The sequence below is a fragment of the Panthera leo genome, chromosome A2, assembly GCF_018350215.1.
Source record: "Panthera leo isolate Ple1 chromosome A2, P.leo_Ple1_pat1.1, whole genome shotgun sequence".
In the NCBI taxonomy this organism is placed as follows: Eukaryota; Metazoa; Chordata; class Mammalia; order Carnivora; family Felidae; genus Panthera; species Panthera leo.
Window position 1 is genome coordinate 142953579 of NC_056680.1, and position 16981 is coordinate 142970559.

A 16981-nucleotide genomic window follows, 5' to 3' on the forward strand; every position below is an offset into this window, starting at 1 on the left:
GCTGTTAGGAGGAGCCGCAGAGTGGGGTGTCTCATCTTGGGGCTGGTTTCCTAATGAGAGAAACTCTACCCTCTCCTTTCCTTCCTTCCTTCCTTCCTTCCTTCCTTCTTCAGTGAACCGCAGTATAAATTGTGGCTGTTAATTTCAGAAGTCTAGAGAAATGGATTGTCTTATGCCTGCCTTCTCATGTGCCGTGTTTTTCAGAATGGCAACATCACAGAGCTCCTCCTGAAGGAAGGTTTTGCACGCTGTGTGGATTGGTCGATTGCAGTTTATACTCGGGGAGCAGAAAAGCTGAGGGCAGCTGAGAGGTAAGGTCTGTTAGGGAAGCCTTCTAGCCCAGGGATCTTATTTAGGATTTTTAGGGAAAGAAATCTAGTGGTCTTTTCTCCCCTATCTGTGTCAGTATTTGTTACATTTCAGTAACGGATTAAGGAAATTCCACAAAAGGGTAGGATCTTACAGAGGAGTGGTTTACTTGTAAGTCTTTAGTTGTCTGATTCTCTGCTGTACATTGAGGGCCTAGATTTTCACGTAGAAATTGTTCTTCACCAGATTTGCTGCTTTAATGTTTTTGGGTCACTTTTTGTCCAAGCATCTCACTTAAATTCTGGATTTTAGGCATTTGGAATGAAATAGCTTGAGGCTCGTTTGAAGATGATGCAGTCACTTACTGGCTGCTCCCTAACAGGCAGGCTGGAGCCAGGGGTAGGATGGAAACATAGAGCCTGTGGGTCCTAAAACAGGACCGTTCAGTGTTGTTATGAAGCCTCATGCCCTCATTTATTGAAGCACGTGTCAATTAAAAATGCTAATGCAACTATGAGATACTGTTGTCATGTTTTCAGCTTGGTGCCTCATGGTTAAAGCAGATGTAGAAGAAACTTATTTCCAGGAAAACAGTAGTCGATATTCCAAAGATTAGGTGGCTGTTTCAAGTATTGAGGTCAAGAATTTCTGGGCGTAGGTGAATTTCATTCACTTGACAGGGTAAATGGAAGACCATGAAGCAGGTAGCAAGAGTAGGTGAATAGAGATGATATTTGGGGAAAGTCCTGGCCACCATCTCCCAGGGTGCATTTAAGCAGAACACCACCAACCACTGATGACAATGATTCACTCTCAAGGTGTGTTGTATGGCTTGTTTCAGAATCATAGAATTATAATGGTCTGGATAACTTTACATTTTTGGCCTTTGAGGTACACAGCTCAGAGATACACAAGAACATGAATTGTATGACCATAATTTTCTTCCCTTGGATCTTTCATATCCTTCTTTGCCTATAAGCAGAAATACTTGTAACTTTTTATAAAAGTAGATTATAATCTGGGCCATTAGATATGGCGTATCTGATTTAAAAACACCATGGTTCTATAAAATTTTTTTAGTCTTTATGTTCCACAGCTAAATTCAAAAGATAAAATACTCTTACAAATACAGCTTTCCAAATACCTCTGATTATTCTGTGATGCTCGGAATTTTTTTTTTGTTTTCAGAAAACCCTGTAAATCCATTATTCTAAATATAATTTTCGTTGATAATTTTTTTTTGCATTAAGTTCCTGCCTCTCTTTGAAGAAAGTGAGTACAATGGCAGTAGTATCTACATGTTTTATAACATCTGTAGATTTTATGGATTTTTAGGAGGGCACATCATTAAAAAACAGGTTTAGACTAAGGAATGCAAATCATATCTCAATAATATGTGATTACTTGCCTGCTGTTTTGCATGCTGTATTTGACTTGCTTGCATTGTTAAATCTCTATCAAAGTATTTTATGTATTTTACAGCCACTACATGCTACTTTGTCTTTTTCTCCTTTTAGTGCTTCTTTTAAAAAGTGGCAGTACTGTTTTCAGAAATAATCATTCCTTTCCCTTTGACCTGTATCCGTTTATTTGTAAAGACTTGTAATTACAAAACACAAAAAGCTTATTTGTAAATCTAGCTGCTCATTGGCTTTAAAAAATTTTTGCACATATTCCATTTCCCTCTCTTAGCCTGACTGAAAAAATGCCTGATGGTTTTAGTACCATGAAACAGATTTTTGCCAACAAGTTTTTGCACTTTTGTCAGTGAACTCCTAGTGGCTTTTTATCCCTTTTCTTACTCTTCAGGTGTACTACAAAGGTGATTTGGTTAGCTGATAGTCTTTTTTTAAATTCAAATGGAAATTGAGCAGGCCTATGCTTTTTAAAAAAATACATTTGTTTGTTTGGATGTGGGTGTTCTTCCCACTTGAGAGCAGTTGCTCTGTGTTTGTCATTCCAGTGCGTGGCATTTACTAGTCACTGAGGAGATGCTGGATAAGCTAAAGAGCTGATTCAAGGTGGACTTGCACTGTCCGGGCTAGAAAGGCTGCACACCTAGATCCCGGTCAGCCAGCCAGGGGCGTGTATGTCTTGGATGCCAGTTGCGGTACACTTCTTGTTGCTTTCATACTCTGTTCTGGTTTGACCGGTGGCCTTTCCCTTGGGTGTCGTGTCTCTGAGTTAGAGAAGGATGCTGTACTCTTTGCTCCCATGGTGATGGTGGGTTCCATTTGCTGACCTATTCTGTCTGAATGATGTGCATCCTTGTTTTTGTTGCCAGGTTTGCCAAGGAACGCAGGCTGAGAATATGGAGAGACTATGTGGCTCCTACTGCTAATTTGGACCAAAAGGACAAGCAGTTTGTTGCCAAGGTGAGTCATTCTCAGCGTCTTGAGATGCATAGTGGACATTGTCAGGCTAGTGACAATACAGTGATCTCTGAACCATCAAGCCAGGCCTGGAAGCATTTCTGTTTTAAGGCAAGCCAGTGGTGTGTGGATTGTGTGTGTAAGGGTTGTGTACATCCATGTGTTTATTGCAGGGGAATTAGAAACCATAAGAACTTGTCATAAATTTGCGTAACTTCATTAGGAGTTCATGAGTTAAAGTTGTGGACGTTGCCACCTTGAAAGATCGCTCATATTGTAGGACTTCTATTTGCCTAGCAAATGGCTTTCTCTTAGAGTTCTCATGTCAAAGTGTGTGTGACCTCAGGTTTCTCTTCTTTCTGTTTTGGGACTCTCGTGGTTTTGAGTTTTTTCTCACGTGATGTTTTTTTCCAGAGAGCTCTCCTGAAGTGTCCTGGGATGGATTCCTTTGACAGGAACTAGTGCTACTCAGTAGATTGGGTCCATCAGCAGTGCTGAGTGTTTTCTTCATTGCTGGCTTTGGTACCGTGAGCGGTAGACCTGTTTTCCTCACTTTACCAAAGTGCTGTCATGTTTTCCAATCTATTTTTACTTTTGGCAAGAGATGCTTTAAGCTTTGTTTTCCTGAACTAAAAGAAGTTAATTAACATATCTATATCTGCTGAGAGGTGGCTGTCCCAAATGAGTTGAAGATGGAATACCACTAGGTGGCGCTGTCAGCCTAAAAAATCCAGGACTGGTTTCTCTTCGAATGGTCAAATTTTAACAGTCTCTGAGGAATTGGCTGAATTTCTTCACTTTCTTTTTTATGATGCCCAAAGCAATAAGTCACAGAGTGCTCAAGTGGCTTCCTTCCTTCTTGTCGTAGGTGGTCTCCAGGCAGCTGTCAGGTTAACCATAATTGGGTCTTTGAGACCTAACCATAATTAGGTCTTTTATCCTATTTAGGGAAAAGTTCCTGGTTGGATACTCCCCCATGCATCTTCCAAGTCTTGGTACAGACCAGAATGAACCCCTGCTTCCTTTCTGTGTGAGGACCGCACTAGCTTGGAAACTTGGACATGGCTGTTCTACCTAATTGGAACTTACTTGGTTTTGCTTATGTTTCCTGTCATCTGTTCTAAGACTGTAGCTACACGGTGAAAGGGCGATCATTCACTCAGCAAGGGAGGCATGTCTTCTGTTTTTCACCGTCATCACTCTGAGAGGGTCTGATATTTGTGATATAGATGAGGCTTAGGAGGGTCCCCGTATCTTGTACTGTCCCTGCTAGACCGTCTTCAGTTGAAACTGAGTTTATAGAGGGGTGCCTGGGTGGCTCAGTCGGTTTAAGCGTCCGACTTTGGCTCAGGTCATGATCTCATGGTTCGTGAGTTCGAGCCCCACGTCAGGCTCTGTGCTGACAGCTCAGAGTCTGGAGCCTGCTTTGGATTCTGTGTCTCCTTGTCTCTCTGTCCCTCCCCTGCTCATATTCTGTCTCTCTGTCTCTCAAAAATAAATAGACATTAAAAAACAAAAAAGAAACTGAGTTTATAAGAGAAACCCAGAAAATTTTGCAAGGTTTTAGGCTTTTGCTGGTCAAGGAACTAATGCATTGCTGAAAAAAGAAATTTGAAAGAGTAGATGATTGAGTCAGTAGCTTTGTATTTTTCTTAAATATGACTTTATTGGTAACTAGAGAAGAGCTGGCACATTTTCTCCTGGTTGTTTTTTTTGTTTTATTTTTTGTTTTGTTTGTTTGTTTATTTGTTTTAATGTAGGATCCCAGGATATGTATATATGTTTTGTTTTAAAACAGAGTGAGGCTTTCTTCGTTACAATGAAGTTTCATTTGTTAAAATGCTGAGTAGAGGAAATTGCCTCTAAAAACCATCTGAGGGTTAAGGGGAATAGCCATTCTCCTGTAAGTATCTTTAATATAAATTTAGGTCATTTGGATATAGGCCTGCTTCTAGAGTAGAGAGAAATGTAGGTAGGTAGGTAGGTAAATGGTTTCAAAACTTCTTGAGTTTTAGAAATTCTTCAGCATTATTATTATTTTTTTAAATAGAAAGCATGAAAAGGAGAAGGAAAAACACTCATACTAGATGAAACTACTATCACACAGACTTTTTTTTTTAAGTTGATTACACTGTTTATCCCAGCGGTTGACAGATGATGGCCCATGGGCCAAGCCTGGCCCTCCACTTGTTTTTGTATGGTCTGTGAAGTATGGGTGGATTTTACGTCGAAAAAAATGTTTTGTGGCACATGAAAATTATATGAAATTTAAATTTCAGTGACATGAATACATTGGAACATACCATGTCTGTCCATTTCCATGTTGTCTGTAGCTGTTTTTGTAATACAGTGGCAGAGGTGAGTAGTTGTGACAGAGACCAGAATCGTCTGCAACGCCTAAAATATTTGATATCTGGCCCTGTACAGAAAAGTGTGCTGACCCTTGATCCTTCCCAGTCCTTATTCGTAGTGCCTTGATAGGATATAAGGCGCTTGAACCAGAATGTAAATCAAGGCATTGCTTCTTTCATCAAGAAAAGCTTGCTACAGAAAAAATACCAGCAATGTTCTCAGTGATGTGGTTGATTTATGTTCTGGTACAAGCTCCTACTCTGATTGCAGGCTGGCAACCACTTTTGAGTAGTACTGAGCTATATTCTTTTGTATATAATTTTTAAGTTTTTATACTTTTATTTTTAATGCATAAAAGTTTAAAGAACTCTGTGGGCTTATTAAGAAATGTACTAGTCTGTTTTCCTTTTTCTTGAGGCAGCCATTTTCAGTTCTTGGCTAGTCCGTATCTTTGAATAAAATGTTTATGTTGCCTTCTTAATTTTTCAGTTTTAGGCACAACCCTTTTCCTTCATACCGTGGAAGATGAGGATTCACATGGGTGTGCATGTATTTTTCCTAATCCTTGCAATAGGACTATATTCTAATTCTGGTTCAATGTTTACTTTGCAAATGCTAATAACTACTGAGCCCTATAGCATATTGTGGCTACTTTTCATTTTCTGCAGAACTTTTTGTTTGCCCTGGATTTAATAATTTTAAAAGTTTGTTTTTTTAATGAACTTATTAATTCAACCCCTAGACTCTACCTAAATCTTCTCTAAAGACATTGATTCAGCCTGTTAATTTTATCTTTTTCAATTATATTTTCCAGGAACCTTGTGACCTATACCAATCTGGACTAGTTCTTTTGTTCTTCTTCTCACTGTTCTGGAGCTGTCATCTTTGGATATCTTCACCATTTGCCTCTGAAACCATTCTGATTTCTCCTCCTCAGATGATTTGGTTTTTCTTCCCGCAAGGTCTTAGCACTTGCTTTTTTATCCTGAAATTTCTCAGTGGTGCACTGTTTTAGCCATATGTGAGCGTATTCTTTTTAGTTTTAGCTCTTTGTGTCTGGTCTGGGAACTTTAACTATTTTGTTGTTGATTTCCAACTAGCTTCTCTGCTATTTTCTGGTACTCCTATTTGGATTTTTGACTTTGTTGACTGGTCTTCTAATTTTTGCCTCCTGTTTTCATCTTTGTCTTTTGTTCTTCCTAAATTTCTTCGTATTTACCTTTTAGCCCTGCTACCAAATGTTTTCTTTATGATACTGTATTTTAAGACCTTTCTGGTCTTTGCTTCTCTGAATGGCTCTCATTTTTATTGAAATGTAGTTGGCATACAGTATTATATTAGTATCAGGTATATAACATAGTGATTCAACAGTTGTATACATCAGTGCTTACTGTGATAAGAGTAGTTACCATCCATCATCATATGAAGTTATTACAACATTATTGACTATATTTCCTATGCTGTACTTTCTATCCTCATTATTTATTTCTTTTATAACCTCAAGTTTGTACCTCTTAATCCTTTTCACCTATTTTGCCTTTACCATTTCCCTTACTTTCCCTTACATTACCCTCTGGCAACCACCAACTTGTTCTCTGTATTTATGAGTCTGTTTCTGTCTTGATTGTTTGCTTGTTCACTTGTGTTTTGTTGTTTGTTTGTTTGTTTTTTTAGATTCAATCTAAAAAGCGAAATCATATTGTACTTGTATTTTTCTAACTGTTTCATTTAGCATGATACCCTCTAGATCCATTCCTGTTGTTGTGAATGGCCAGATTTCACTCCTTTTTATGGTGCAGTAATATTCCACATCATATATATAGTATATATATGTATATCTCACATCTTTATCCATTCATCTATCAGTGGGCACTTAGGTTGCTTCTATATCTTGGCTGTTATAAAGCTGCAATAAGCAGGAGCGCATATATCTTTTCAAATTAGTGTTTTTATTTTCTTTGAGTAAATAGCCAGACATGGAATTACTGGGTTGTATGGTATTTCTAGTTTTGATTTTTTTTTTTTTTTGAGGACCCGCCATACTGTTTTCCACTGTGGCGGCACCAATTTACATTCCCACCACTAATGCACGAGGGTTCCCTTTCCTCTGCATCCTCTCCAACATTTGTTATTTCTTGCCTTTTTTTTTTTAATGTTTACTTATTTGTGAGAGAGAGAGACAGACAGACAGAGCATGAGCGGGGGAGGGGCAGAGAGAGAGGGAGACAGAATCCGAAGCAGGCTCCAGGCTCTGAGCTGTCAGCACAGAGCTGAACTCACAGACTGTGAGATCAGGACCTGAGCTGAAGTCGGACGCTCAACCGACTGAGCCATCCAGGCGCCCCACCCCCCTTGTCTTTTTGATACTAGCCATTCTGACAGGTGTGAGGTAATATCTCATTGTAGTTCTGATTGGCATTTTCCTGGTGATGAGTGATGTTGGGCATCTTTTCATGTGTCTGTTGGCCATCTGTATGTCTTCTTTGGAGAAATGTTGTTCAAATCCTCTGCCCATTTTTAAATTGTATTATTTTTTGGTGTTGAATTCTATGGAGTTCTTTATATATTTTGGATAGTAATCCCTTATCAGATATTTTATTTGCAAATACCTTCTCTTATTTGGTAGTTTGCCTTTTCATTTTCTTGATGATTTCCTTTGCTATGTAAAAAGCTTTTTAACTTGATGTAGTCCTAATAGTTTGTTTTGCTTTTGTTTCCCATGCCTGAGGAGACAGATCCAGAGAAAAATACTGCTAAGGTTGATGTCCAAGAGATTACTGTGTGTGTGTGTGTGTGTGTGTGTGTGTGTGTGTGTGTTTTAGACTTTTATGGTTTCAGGTCTTCCATTTAGGTCTTTAATCTATTTTGAGTTTATTTTTGTGTGTAGTGTAAGGAAGTGGTTTAGTTTCATTCTTTTTGCATGTAGCTGACCAGTTTTTCCAACACTGTTTACTGAAGAGACCATCTTTATTGTATATTCTTTTTTCCTTTGTTGTAGATTAATTGATCACATAAGCATGAATTTATTTTGGGGCTCTTTATTCCATTCTGTTGATTTATGTGTCTATCTTGTTATTTTTTAATAGTAATATCACTTCTTCCAGAGATAAAATATCTTCTATTAACTTTCTGAAGAATCATAATTTTTTGAAAAATTTCCTTGCATAGTCTATATTTTCCATGTTGTTTTTAATTCTCTTCGGTTATTTTGGTCTCTTATTTTTCATATTAGAGGCTTTCCTTAGATGCCTGGCGATCTTTGGTTATCTTTCTTATTTAAGAATGAGGTCTCAAACACTGGGTTAAAATTAGTGAACCTATATATGGGAATTATGGTATATATCTTAAAATCCAGGTGCTTCTTACATAAACCAAGTCTAGGTTTTGGTCCCATTTTCATCTCTACTTGAGATTCCTGATTTGACAGTTTCTTTGTCTTGGTGGGTGGGGGAAGTCTGCAGTATAAATCAGGTTGGCTATTATGTTTTCTTATCACTGGCTCAGGATTTAGCTTTTGTGAATCTGTGAAGTCTGTTACCACTCATCCATCTGCTTTCTAGCTTCCAGTGTTTTGTTGCCATAGTCTTTTCTCCCATTATATTTGTCCTATTGGACTTAGGGCCAACAACAACAACAAAATCCCTTTATTTTTGTTTAAAGGTATTTAGGGAGGGCGCCAAAGTAAATGTTTGAGCTTGCTTTAGTTTGTTCATAATGTTCCATTGTGAGCCTGCATAATTTATGTAACCAGTCCCCAATAGGTCGATATTCATATAGTGTATAATTTTTCCATTATTTAGAAAACGGAATAAATCTCTATGTAAATGGCAATTATTTCCATAAGAATGTTTTCCAGCATATTTGCCAAATAGTTTTCCAGGAATGTTAACCATGTATTGCCCTATGTGTGTTCATTTTCTAATATGTTGTAGAACATAGGTTGACCAATTTTTTCTTAAAGGACCATATAGTAAATATTTTACATTTGGTGGGCCATGTAGTCTCTGTTGAAGCTATGCGACTTTGCTACCATAGCGAGAAAAGAGACTAGAGACAGTAGTATGTAAGTGAATGGGCCTGTTTATGTTCTAATAAAACTTTATGTTCAACAGCAGGCAGTGGGCTAGATGGCCCTTGGGCCATAGTTTGCCATCCTCTGTTGTAGAGCACGGGATACTACCTTATAGCCAGTAGGAAAAAAAGTGATCTGCAATTCTTTTCATAACCTAGAATCCAGCGGTTTTGTAGTCATATACCTGATTTAAAATGTCTGTTAATACTGTGCTACTTTTTCAAGAGAACCTAGAGGTGTCCTAAGGTGCCCTGGGACTTCACAAACACTCTGACCGTCCTACAAGTTTTTGCTAAAGGATACTTCTCTGAGGCTCATGTGAATGTAAGGCCTGAACAAATCGTGGTTCTCTCTTTCGCAGTCGCCTGCCCTGTCCCCTAGAAGTTAATTGTATAGGGAGCAGCTAAATAGCCTGAAAAGCCTGCAAAAGGTAACCTGAACTCTTGAACTGGGTGCCTCTCAGGTCCTGTAGGTGATTTTGGGAACTGATACTGTAGATGAGATGTGCTGGCCAAGAGTCTCACTTCTGAGAAACTTGAAACTCAACAAAGTATTGATACATGGTGTCTACTGAAAGAATGTGTTCCATCCTCTGCTTAAACTGTGTCACTTTTTAAGGAAGGAAATGCAAGCGAGGGCTCTCCTTGTCTCTCCAGGTTAGCAGAGAAGCATGTTCACTTCACAGCGATTAGCTGAGCCTGCTTGAGACTTTTGTGCCTGTCGTGGCTTGCCAGTTTCCTGCCTGCCTTCCCTGTGGCGTTTTAGCTGAACTGTGCTGTTTGTAGCCATATGGTCCCCTGAGCACGTGGCTTGGCTTCCCTGTCCCTGCTGCTGGATTCTTGGGCCTTGCTGATTTTATAGACCTGAATAACACTCAGGGGTGGTGGCAGGGCTGGGGAGTGACAGCATGTCTTCAGGAGGTGGAGTCTTCTCACTGCCCTGCCTGGTTAGAGGACTCTTGCTCAGTTCTCTTACCAAGTGATTGCTTAGAGCCCTTCTGCTTTGGGAAGAAGCAGAAGAATGAGAAGTGGTTCCTGCTTTCAAGGAGCTTGCCCTCTAGGGCTCCATCTGGGAGATTACTCTAAGTAGTTAACTGTCTGGACTTGTGGCCATGTGCAGTTTTGGAGGTCAGGTTGAAGCTATCCATGGATGCACACAGTGGACTCTAGGACTTACTTGGTGTGGCCCTGATAGCTTTTTGCTGTGCTTCTGGTCCTAGCTCTGAATGGAGTTCACTATCATGTCTCTCGGAGATGGTTTTTAAGCAAAGACACCTTTTAATATTTTTGGCATTATTTAGACTCTTCTGTTATGTTTGCATTTGGTAACGTGATGAGAATTTCCTGGGCTTCGGCCATAGGGCTTTCAGGTGAAGAGGAAGTTCTGGGGATGGTTTGGTTTGGAAGGTGACCTCTGCACCAAAAAGAGATCAAGACTTGGTTTGTAGCTTACATTAGTAAACTGATTTGCTGATAAGAAAATAAAAATTGAATTAGAAAAGATTTGTAAAAAACACTTACCTGGCCTTTTCAATTCAATAAAATAAAAAATTTTATTTTTTAGAACAAGTTTTAGATTCACAGAAAAATTGGGCAGATGGGGCAGAGTTCCCACATTACCCCTGCCCTCATCCCAGTTTGCTCTGCTCCCTGACAGGAGTATGGTGCAGTTATTATAGTTAGCGTACCGGTATTGGTATGTTATTATCAACTGAGGTCCATACTTTAGTCGGATTTCCTTAGTTTTTCTCTAATCTCTGTTTTTCTGTTCCAGAATCTCCTCTACCATGGCACACTCGATTTAGTTGTCATGTCTTGTTAGACCCCCTTTGGATGTGGCAGTCTCTCGGACTTCCCTTGCCTTTTTTTTTTTTTTTTTTTAATGTTTATTTATTTTTGAGAGAGAGAGCGAGCGAGGGAGGGGCAGAGAGCTTCAAGCAGGCTTCTGTGCTGAAAGCACAGAGCCCGACATGGGGCTCAAACTCCCAAATTGTGAGATGATGACCTGAGCCCAAGTCTGATGCTTAACTAACTGAGCCACCCAGGTGCCCTGGACTTCTTTTGCTTTTGATGACCGTGACAGTTTTGAGAAGTGCTGGGCGGACATGTTGAAGAGTGCCCCATCTGTTGGAATCTGTCTGATGCCTGGTTTCCTTTTAAGTATTTACTATTGACTAGTCTGCTTGCTCATGCTCAGGTGCCTGGACTTATTTGTATCAAGACATTGTCATGCTTAGTATTTTGTCAAGGGTACAGGCTGGCAGCTGTACCCTTCTGGGGAACAGCTCCAGGCCACTGCTGTAACAGTTGTGGCGTACTTTTAGTCGCTTCCTTTTAGTTGCTTCCGGTGCTGCTTCAGTTGTGTTTCCATGATTAGCTTTGGGGAGATGAGACCTAGCATACAGTCGTAGGGAGTAGGAGAAGCAGCCCAGTGTCATGATTTCAGATTTGGTGTCCCATTCTCAGTGGCCCCGTCAAAGCCATTCCTTGGTGGCATCCATAGAAGCCCCAGTGTGCGCTGATGGTCCTTTTATTTTTGTCCAGCACTGATAATTTAGGCAGCTTTGGGAGTATTGGTAGTTGCGTTTGGGGAGCTATTCTGAGGATCTCTGAAGCTCAGGAAACTGTTGGCTCTTTTTGCTCATTTTATATATGCTGCAGGGGTTTATGAAGCTGAACAGTAGTTTCTTGGCCTCCCAGTGAGCACGGTGGACAGGCTCTGCAGATGGGGAGTGTGGCAGCTGGCCAGAGATGGGAATGGATGTCGCTTGCCCCTGACAGAACTCCGCAGTTCTCTTGACTTGTGGCAGCCCTTAGCCTACACTCATCATCATTAAGCCACTCATTTTTTCCTTTTACAGCTGGAACTTCAAGAAATGGAGACATTGGGTTTAGGTCTAGTGTTTCGAGTCCAGCTAGTGACTTTGTGCAGACTTCTGCACCTGTCCCTTAGGTTATCTCCTGGAGTGTGTGGTATGGTAGGTGTGTATAGGGGTGGGCTGATTAAGGATCTATTGGCTTGTGGAGAGAGTGAGCGATGTAGACATACATGGACTTATCCAGGTGAAAAGCACCGTAAGAAATATCACGGTTATAAATGCGGTCTGCAACAGTGCTGATGAGTAGGCTTTGAACAGTAATCCACTCTGCATTTTACTTATTGCACAGTACGTGACTATAACCACTATTTTATTGCTTCTTCCGTGTCTCTGCTCAGGAGCTGCTTGTTCTCTGGACAGTAATGACACAATTTAAAGAGGAATAAAAAGTCGTAAGCCTCACTTATACACACATGGGCACACACACACATGCACTCACCACACACCTCTTCATCCAAAAGCCGGGCCTCGTTCAGTTGCCAGCATCAGAGCGTGCAGTTCCTGAAGAGGAGGTTTCTAATCAGGGAGATGCCGAGCAGAGAGGCTGTTGCCGAGGCCTGAAATTTACAGCTCTAAGAATCCATTTGCTGCCGCTGCTGCTAACACATTATAAGGGGTGACGAATGCCAGTAACTTATCACAGGGGTACGCTTAGATCTTCACGTTCTATAATCGGGGTGAAGATGTGAGCACTACGATGCTTTCCCTGGTTTTATTCCTCTCTGAGCACAACTAGGGGGTGGGGAATGTCTAGATATTTCTCACATCTTGATTATGGGAATTTCCCTATGTTTTTGGCACTTGATAATTTAATAAGAGTTTTGGTGGGAGAGGAATGTGTAACTCTGTCCATCATTGAGATTTAGCAAATACTGTGAGGTGTGTGCATTGGAGATGGTGGTCCTGTACTTTTGAGGGAGGAGCAGTGTTGATTTGCTATACTAGCTACTTTGCTTGGTGTGGCTTTATGGAATTTTTCTTCTCTTTGGTTTGAAGGTAGGATAGCAGAATAGCATGTATCTTGGATTCTTTGGCCCATGAATGTTTTATCATCCATTTTATGATACTTCTCCTTTTACCCAAATGTGGGATTTTGAAGAATAGAGAAATCATTAGCTGTGGTCTGTCTCTTTTGTGCAGTTGTCCAAGCTGCTACTGGTGCCTTTAGGGAGTGGGAGGAAGATTCCATCGTGATGGGCATTTTTGCTTGGCATTAATGTCTAGATGGCAACGGGAAGGTGTGTTTTTTCTTTCTGTTAGTGAATCTGTATTTTTGGTTGTACCTTCTGGGCTGTTTTCTAAGTCCTACATGATTGGGCTGGTGTAAGGGGCTCTTTGATTTGGAGGGTCCTATAGACGTTGGTACCACCCATATGCAGGTAACCAGCCCTGACCTTGTGGTCCTCATGTCACCCACCACAGCTCATGCTTTTGATTGCCTGGGGACTTGACTAATTTTTTCTGGCCAGGTGAGTTTTGGGTTCTGGCTGTCTGGGTTTTAGTGTTTAGCCTTTGCGATTCTCAGATCTATCAAAAAGGTTAAAGCAGAATGGCTGTGGCAATTTTAGACTAGCTTTTCTAGTCTAACTAACCTACTAACTAACTAACTAACCAACCTACATTGAGGTTTGCAAGTTAATCTTACGTACTTGAAAATTAAAAATACCCTCTCTCCTAATCTACACTGTTGGTTCTCAGACCTTTCATTACTCTTCTGATCACTGGCCTGTTTTTCCCTGCACTTGCTGCTCATTACTTATGGTAGAACCTGGGGATGCCTTCCCATCTGCCAGTCATAGTCAGCCTTCCATGGACTACAGCTTGATTCCAACTGTCATCTTTCTTTTTTCATTCATTCTGTCTGATGGTGCTTTTTTTCCTGCTATTTCCTGTCATGTATAATTTCTCACTTGGTTCAGATTGTTCGTTAAATCAGTCTTTTCTTTCTGGTATGTGGTTGGTTGGTTCTTTGGAACAGCCATTTTTTGGGGGTGGGGGGCAGGAGTCTGCAAGTAAATGGGTGTATTCTGTTTTAAAAGATATGAAGCCTTCTAGAGAATAGTGAGGGCTCTTTTAGGATACTTATCAGTGTGATATCCACCATAGCAAAGGCGAGTCTAGCTCCTTTTGTTTCTTGCTTGAAAGAGGAGGGAAATTTTGCGAGTCTGCCCTCACTGTGGCAGCTGACCTTGTAGTTTGTTCAGCTGCCTGTTGGCTCCTGATGGGGCCTGATTGAAGCCTGGAAGAGTTGGTTTTGATTCTGCAGACAAAGTGGATGGTGACAGTGATATGTAGTCAATAGCTACCTTGTAAAAAAGTATTACTGGTTTAAAAAAAACCAAACAAACAAAATAAAACCCCCCAAAAAACCCCTGAATAGCCTTGTAACAACAGGCTCTGAATATAATCAGGTGAATTGTAGACCACTAGCTGAATTACGGGTTCTAGTTGTAACCCTGATGTGATCCTAGGCCAGTTTCAGTGCGATTTTATTCTGTACACCTTGGTGGAATGTTCTAATAATCTCCTCAGAGGAATATTTGTGCTTTTGCACTTTGAATAGATATCTTTGGAAGTTACCCAAGAGTGGAAGTTAATCTTTTTTAGCTGAGAGTGGGCTCCAGTGTTTCTGATACTGGAGTCTAAAACAAAGTTGCCCATAGTAGTGCTCTGAAAAGTTGGCTTTTAGAGTAGTTGAAGTAATATATTAGCAATTTAATGTTTCTGCCCCGAGATTAACAGCTGAGCCTCTCCTTTACCATGCTGTGATGACAATTCTTTTTGCCCTTCACTTGCCTTTGATTTTTCTGCTCTCTTTTGGGGCATCCTGTTTTGGTTCTTACCTAGTGCTGATATCTTCTATCCAGCCCTTGCTTCGTCTCCTAGATTCACACTGAGTAAGGAATTTTGATTTTAGAATCTGTTTCAAGGAAAATCATGAATAACATGTAGAGACGAGATTTCCAGTTTGTAAGCTTTGTAGTTAACTACATGTCTTGGTCAGTTAACTTCACATCTTTGTGAACGATACAGATTTTGCCTCATAGGGAAATCATAATAAGGTCTTTGGGGACTGATAATTATAGCATTGTTCTCTCCAACATTGTTGTACCGTGAAGGATGATTTTGAAATGCCCCAAATGGCTATTGATCTGACTTTTCTCCTTATGACTGTGGTGGGTCTTTCTCCTTAGCATGTGTGCTATGAGGTGGGCCATCTGAGCAGGTCTGAGCATTTTTGCCTCTTGCCCACAGGTGATGCAGGTGCTGAATGCAGATGCCATTGTTGTGAAGCTGAACTCTGGTGACTACAAGACCATCCACCTGTCCAGCATTCGACCACCGAGGCTGGAAGGGGAGAATACACAGGTGAGAATGGGGAAGGAGTGGAGCCTCTTTTCAAAAATCAAAAGGAAGGAGCTGGAGAATACTTAAATATGGTACATATGTGTGAGAATGCTCACAGACGATATTTTAATTCTCCAAAGTATTATTTCCTAGTATCTGCAGCCTGGCTGGGCAGATGTCAGTTTCTTCTGAACCACATTCACTGATCTGCTTTGTTTTGGGTGGGCATTGCTGGCATTCTGCTCTAAGGGGCTTGAGAGGGGTTAGGGCCAGGATACATGAGGCGGCAGTAAGTTTTGTTAACAAGATTTTCTTCTCTGAGAATAAGGAGAGGAGAAGGTCTATATCTCATGTGCATGAATGTAAGGCCTGTTTCTACTGGTCATTTTGATTTGAAAGTTCTGTATGTTTTTGTTCGAGGAAGAAATGAATCTTGGCGTATGTATTCTCTGGGGTCACCTGCTTCGTCTGTTGCAAGTGGTAACTGAAATTATTAGTTATACTGTTTTGTGCTATTTGTTGGATCTTTTGGCAGCAAAGGTGCTTCCCTAACCAATGTGTATTATTGGGGTATATCAGTTTTGAGAAATACTTAGGAAGAAAACTATTGAGTTGGTAGTCTGCAGGCAGTTTTGCTGTAAATTTTCTGCTCATTTTCTTTCCATTGTTACGAGTGGTGAGAAGTTGGAGATACAGACTGAAGTTTTTGTTGAATTACTTGTTTGGTGATATCTTGTTTTTACAGACCACTTTCCAACTTTTATTTTTGCCTTCTCGTGAAACTACAGTGTGTAACTGGTTATAGAACTGGGTCCATTGTGAGAGCTGGTGCCACAGGCAGGTGTTTGGACAGTTTTCGGAAATTAAACACAGCATGGTTTACGTTAGTGCTCTGTGCTTTAATTTATCCCTTTTGTAGTTCTAAAGAGGAGAAATTTGCTTTTCTGATGTTTTGCACGTATACATGTCTTGGTGCATTTACAAGTTTAAATTCATGCCCTGTTTTCATTTGCATGAGAGTTTACAGACAGCCCATAAGAGTAAAATAAAAATATCGTGATTGTCTTTTGAATCTGATTGTGCGTAAGAAACACATACAGGAGGGGTTCTTTGAATGTCTGGCCAATCAGTTCGTTCTCTCTTTTAGTCCCCCCACAGAGGAGGCAATTTAATGCGGCAAATGGTATTGTGGTAAGGTTGAGAATTTAAATGCATGAAAGTCTAGAAATGCCAAAATAAGGTTCTCTCAGTAACTGTAGCTGTGCCTCATTGCACAGAGTAAATAGACATCTCCAGTTTTATCAGTATTGGGAGTACTCCACGATTCGCATCTGTGCCATGCAGTTGGAATTAAGGTTCCCACGGCAACCACAACTTTGAAATTCTTGAACGTTAATTTTTGTGCCTGCCTCATTGGCCAAAGCATTATGTTAATGTAGACTGTGTAGCTGAATTTCAAGCAGGTTTTAGGAGGGTGGGGATGTTATAGCTCAGGTAAGGTAATAGCAGGTGTTCAGGAGTAGGAACTACTACTGAGAATTTTTAGCTTTTCCAGGAGCCTTTGGAACTCTTCAGGGGGTAATGGATGGATTTTTCCCTTAGCCTACTGGATAATGGGAAGTTGTTGGAATATATTCCCTAGTTTAGGCA

The 16981-nt window shown here is 40.4% G+C and overlaps 1 protein-coding gene across 2 annotated transcripts in view; it reads left to right on the plus strand.

Annotated features, from left to right (window-relative positions):
• Positions 1 to 16981, plus strand: part of SND1 (staphylococcal nuclease and tudor domain containing 1) — a 423196-nt gene that overhangs the window by 45783 nt on the left and 360432 nt on the right. For both annotated transcript variants that reach the window (XM_042923831.1, XM_042923837.1), the window contains 3 exons: positions 205 to 311; positions 2594 to 2684; positions 15239 to 15352. In XM_042923831.1, coding sequence (XP_042779765.1) covers positions 205 to 311; positions 2594 to 2684; positions 15239 to 15352 — 312 coding nt within the window. The remainder of the gene's footprint in view (positions 1 to 204; positions 312 to 2593; positions 2685 to 15238; positions 15353 to 16981) is intronic.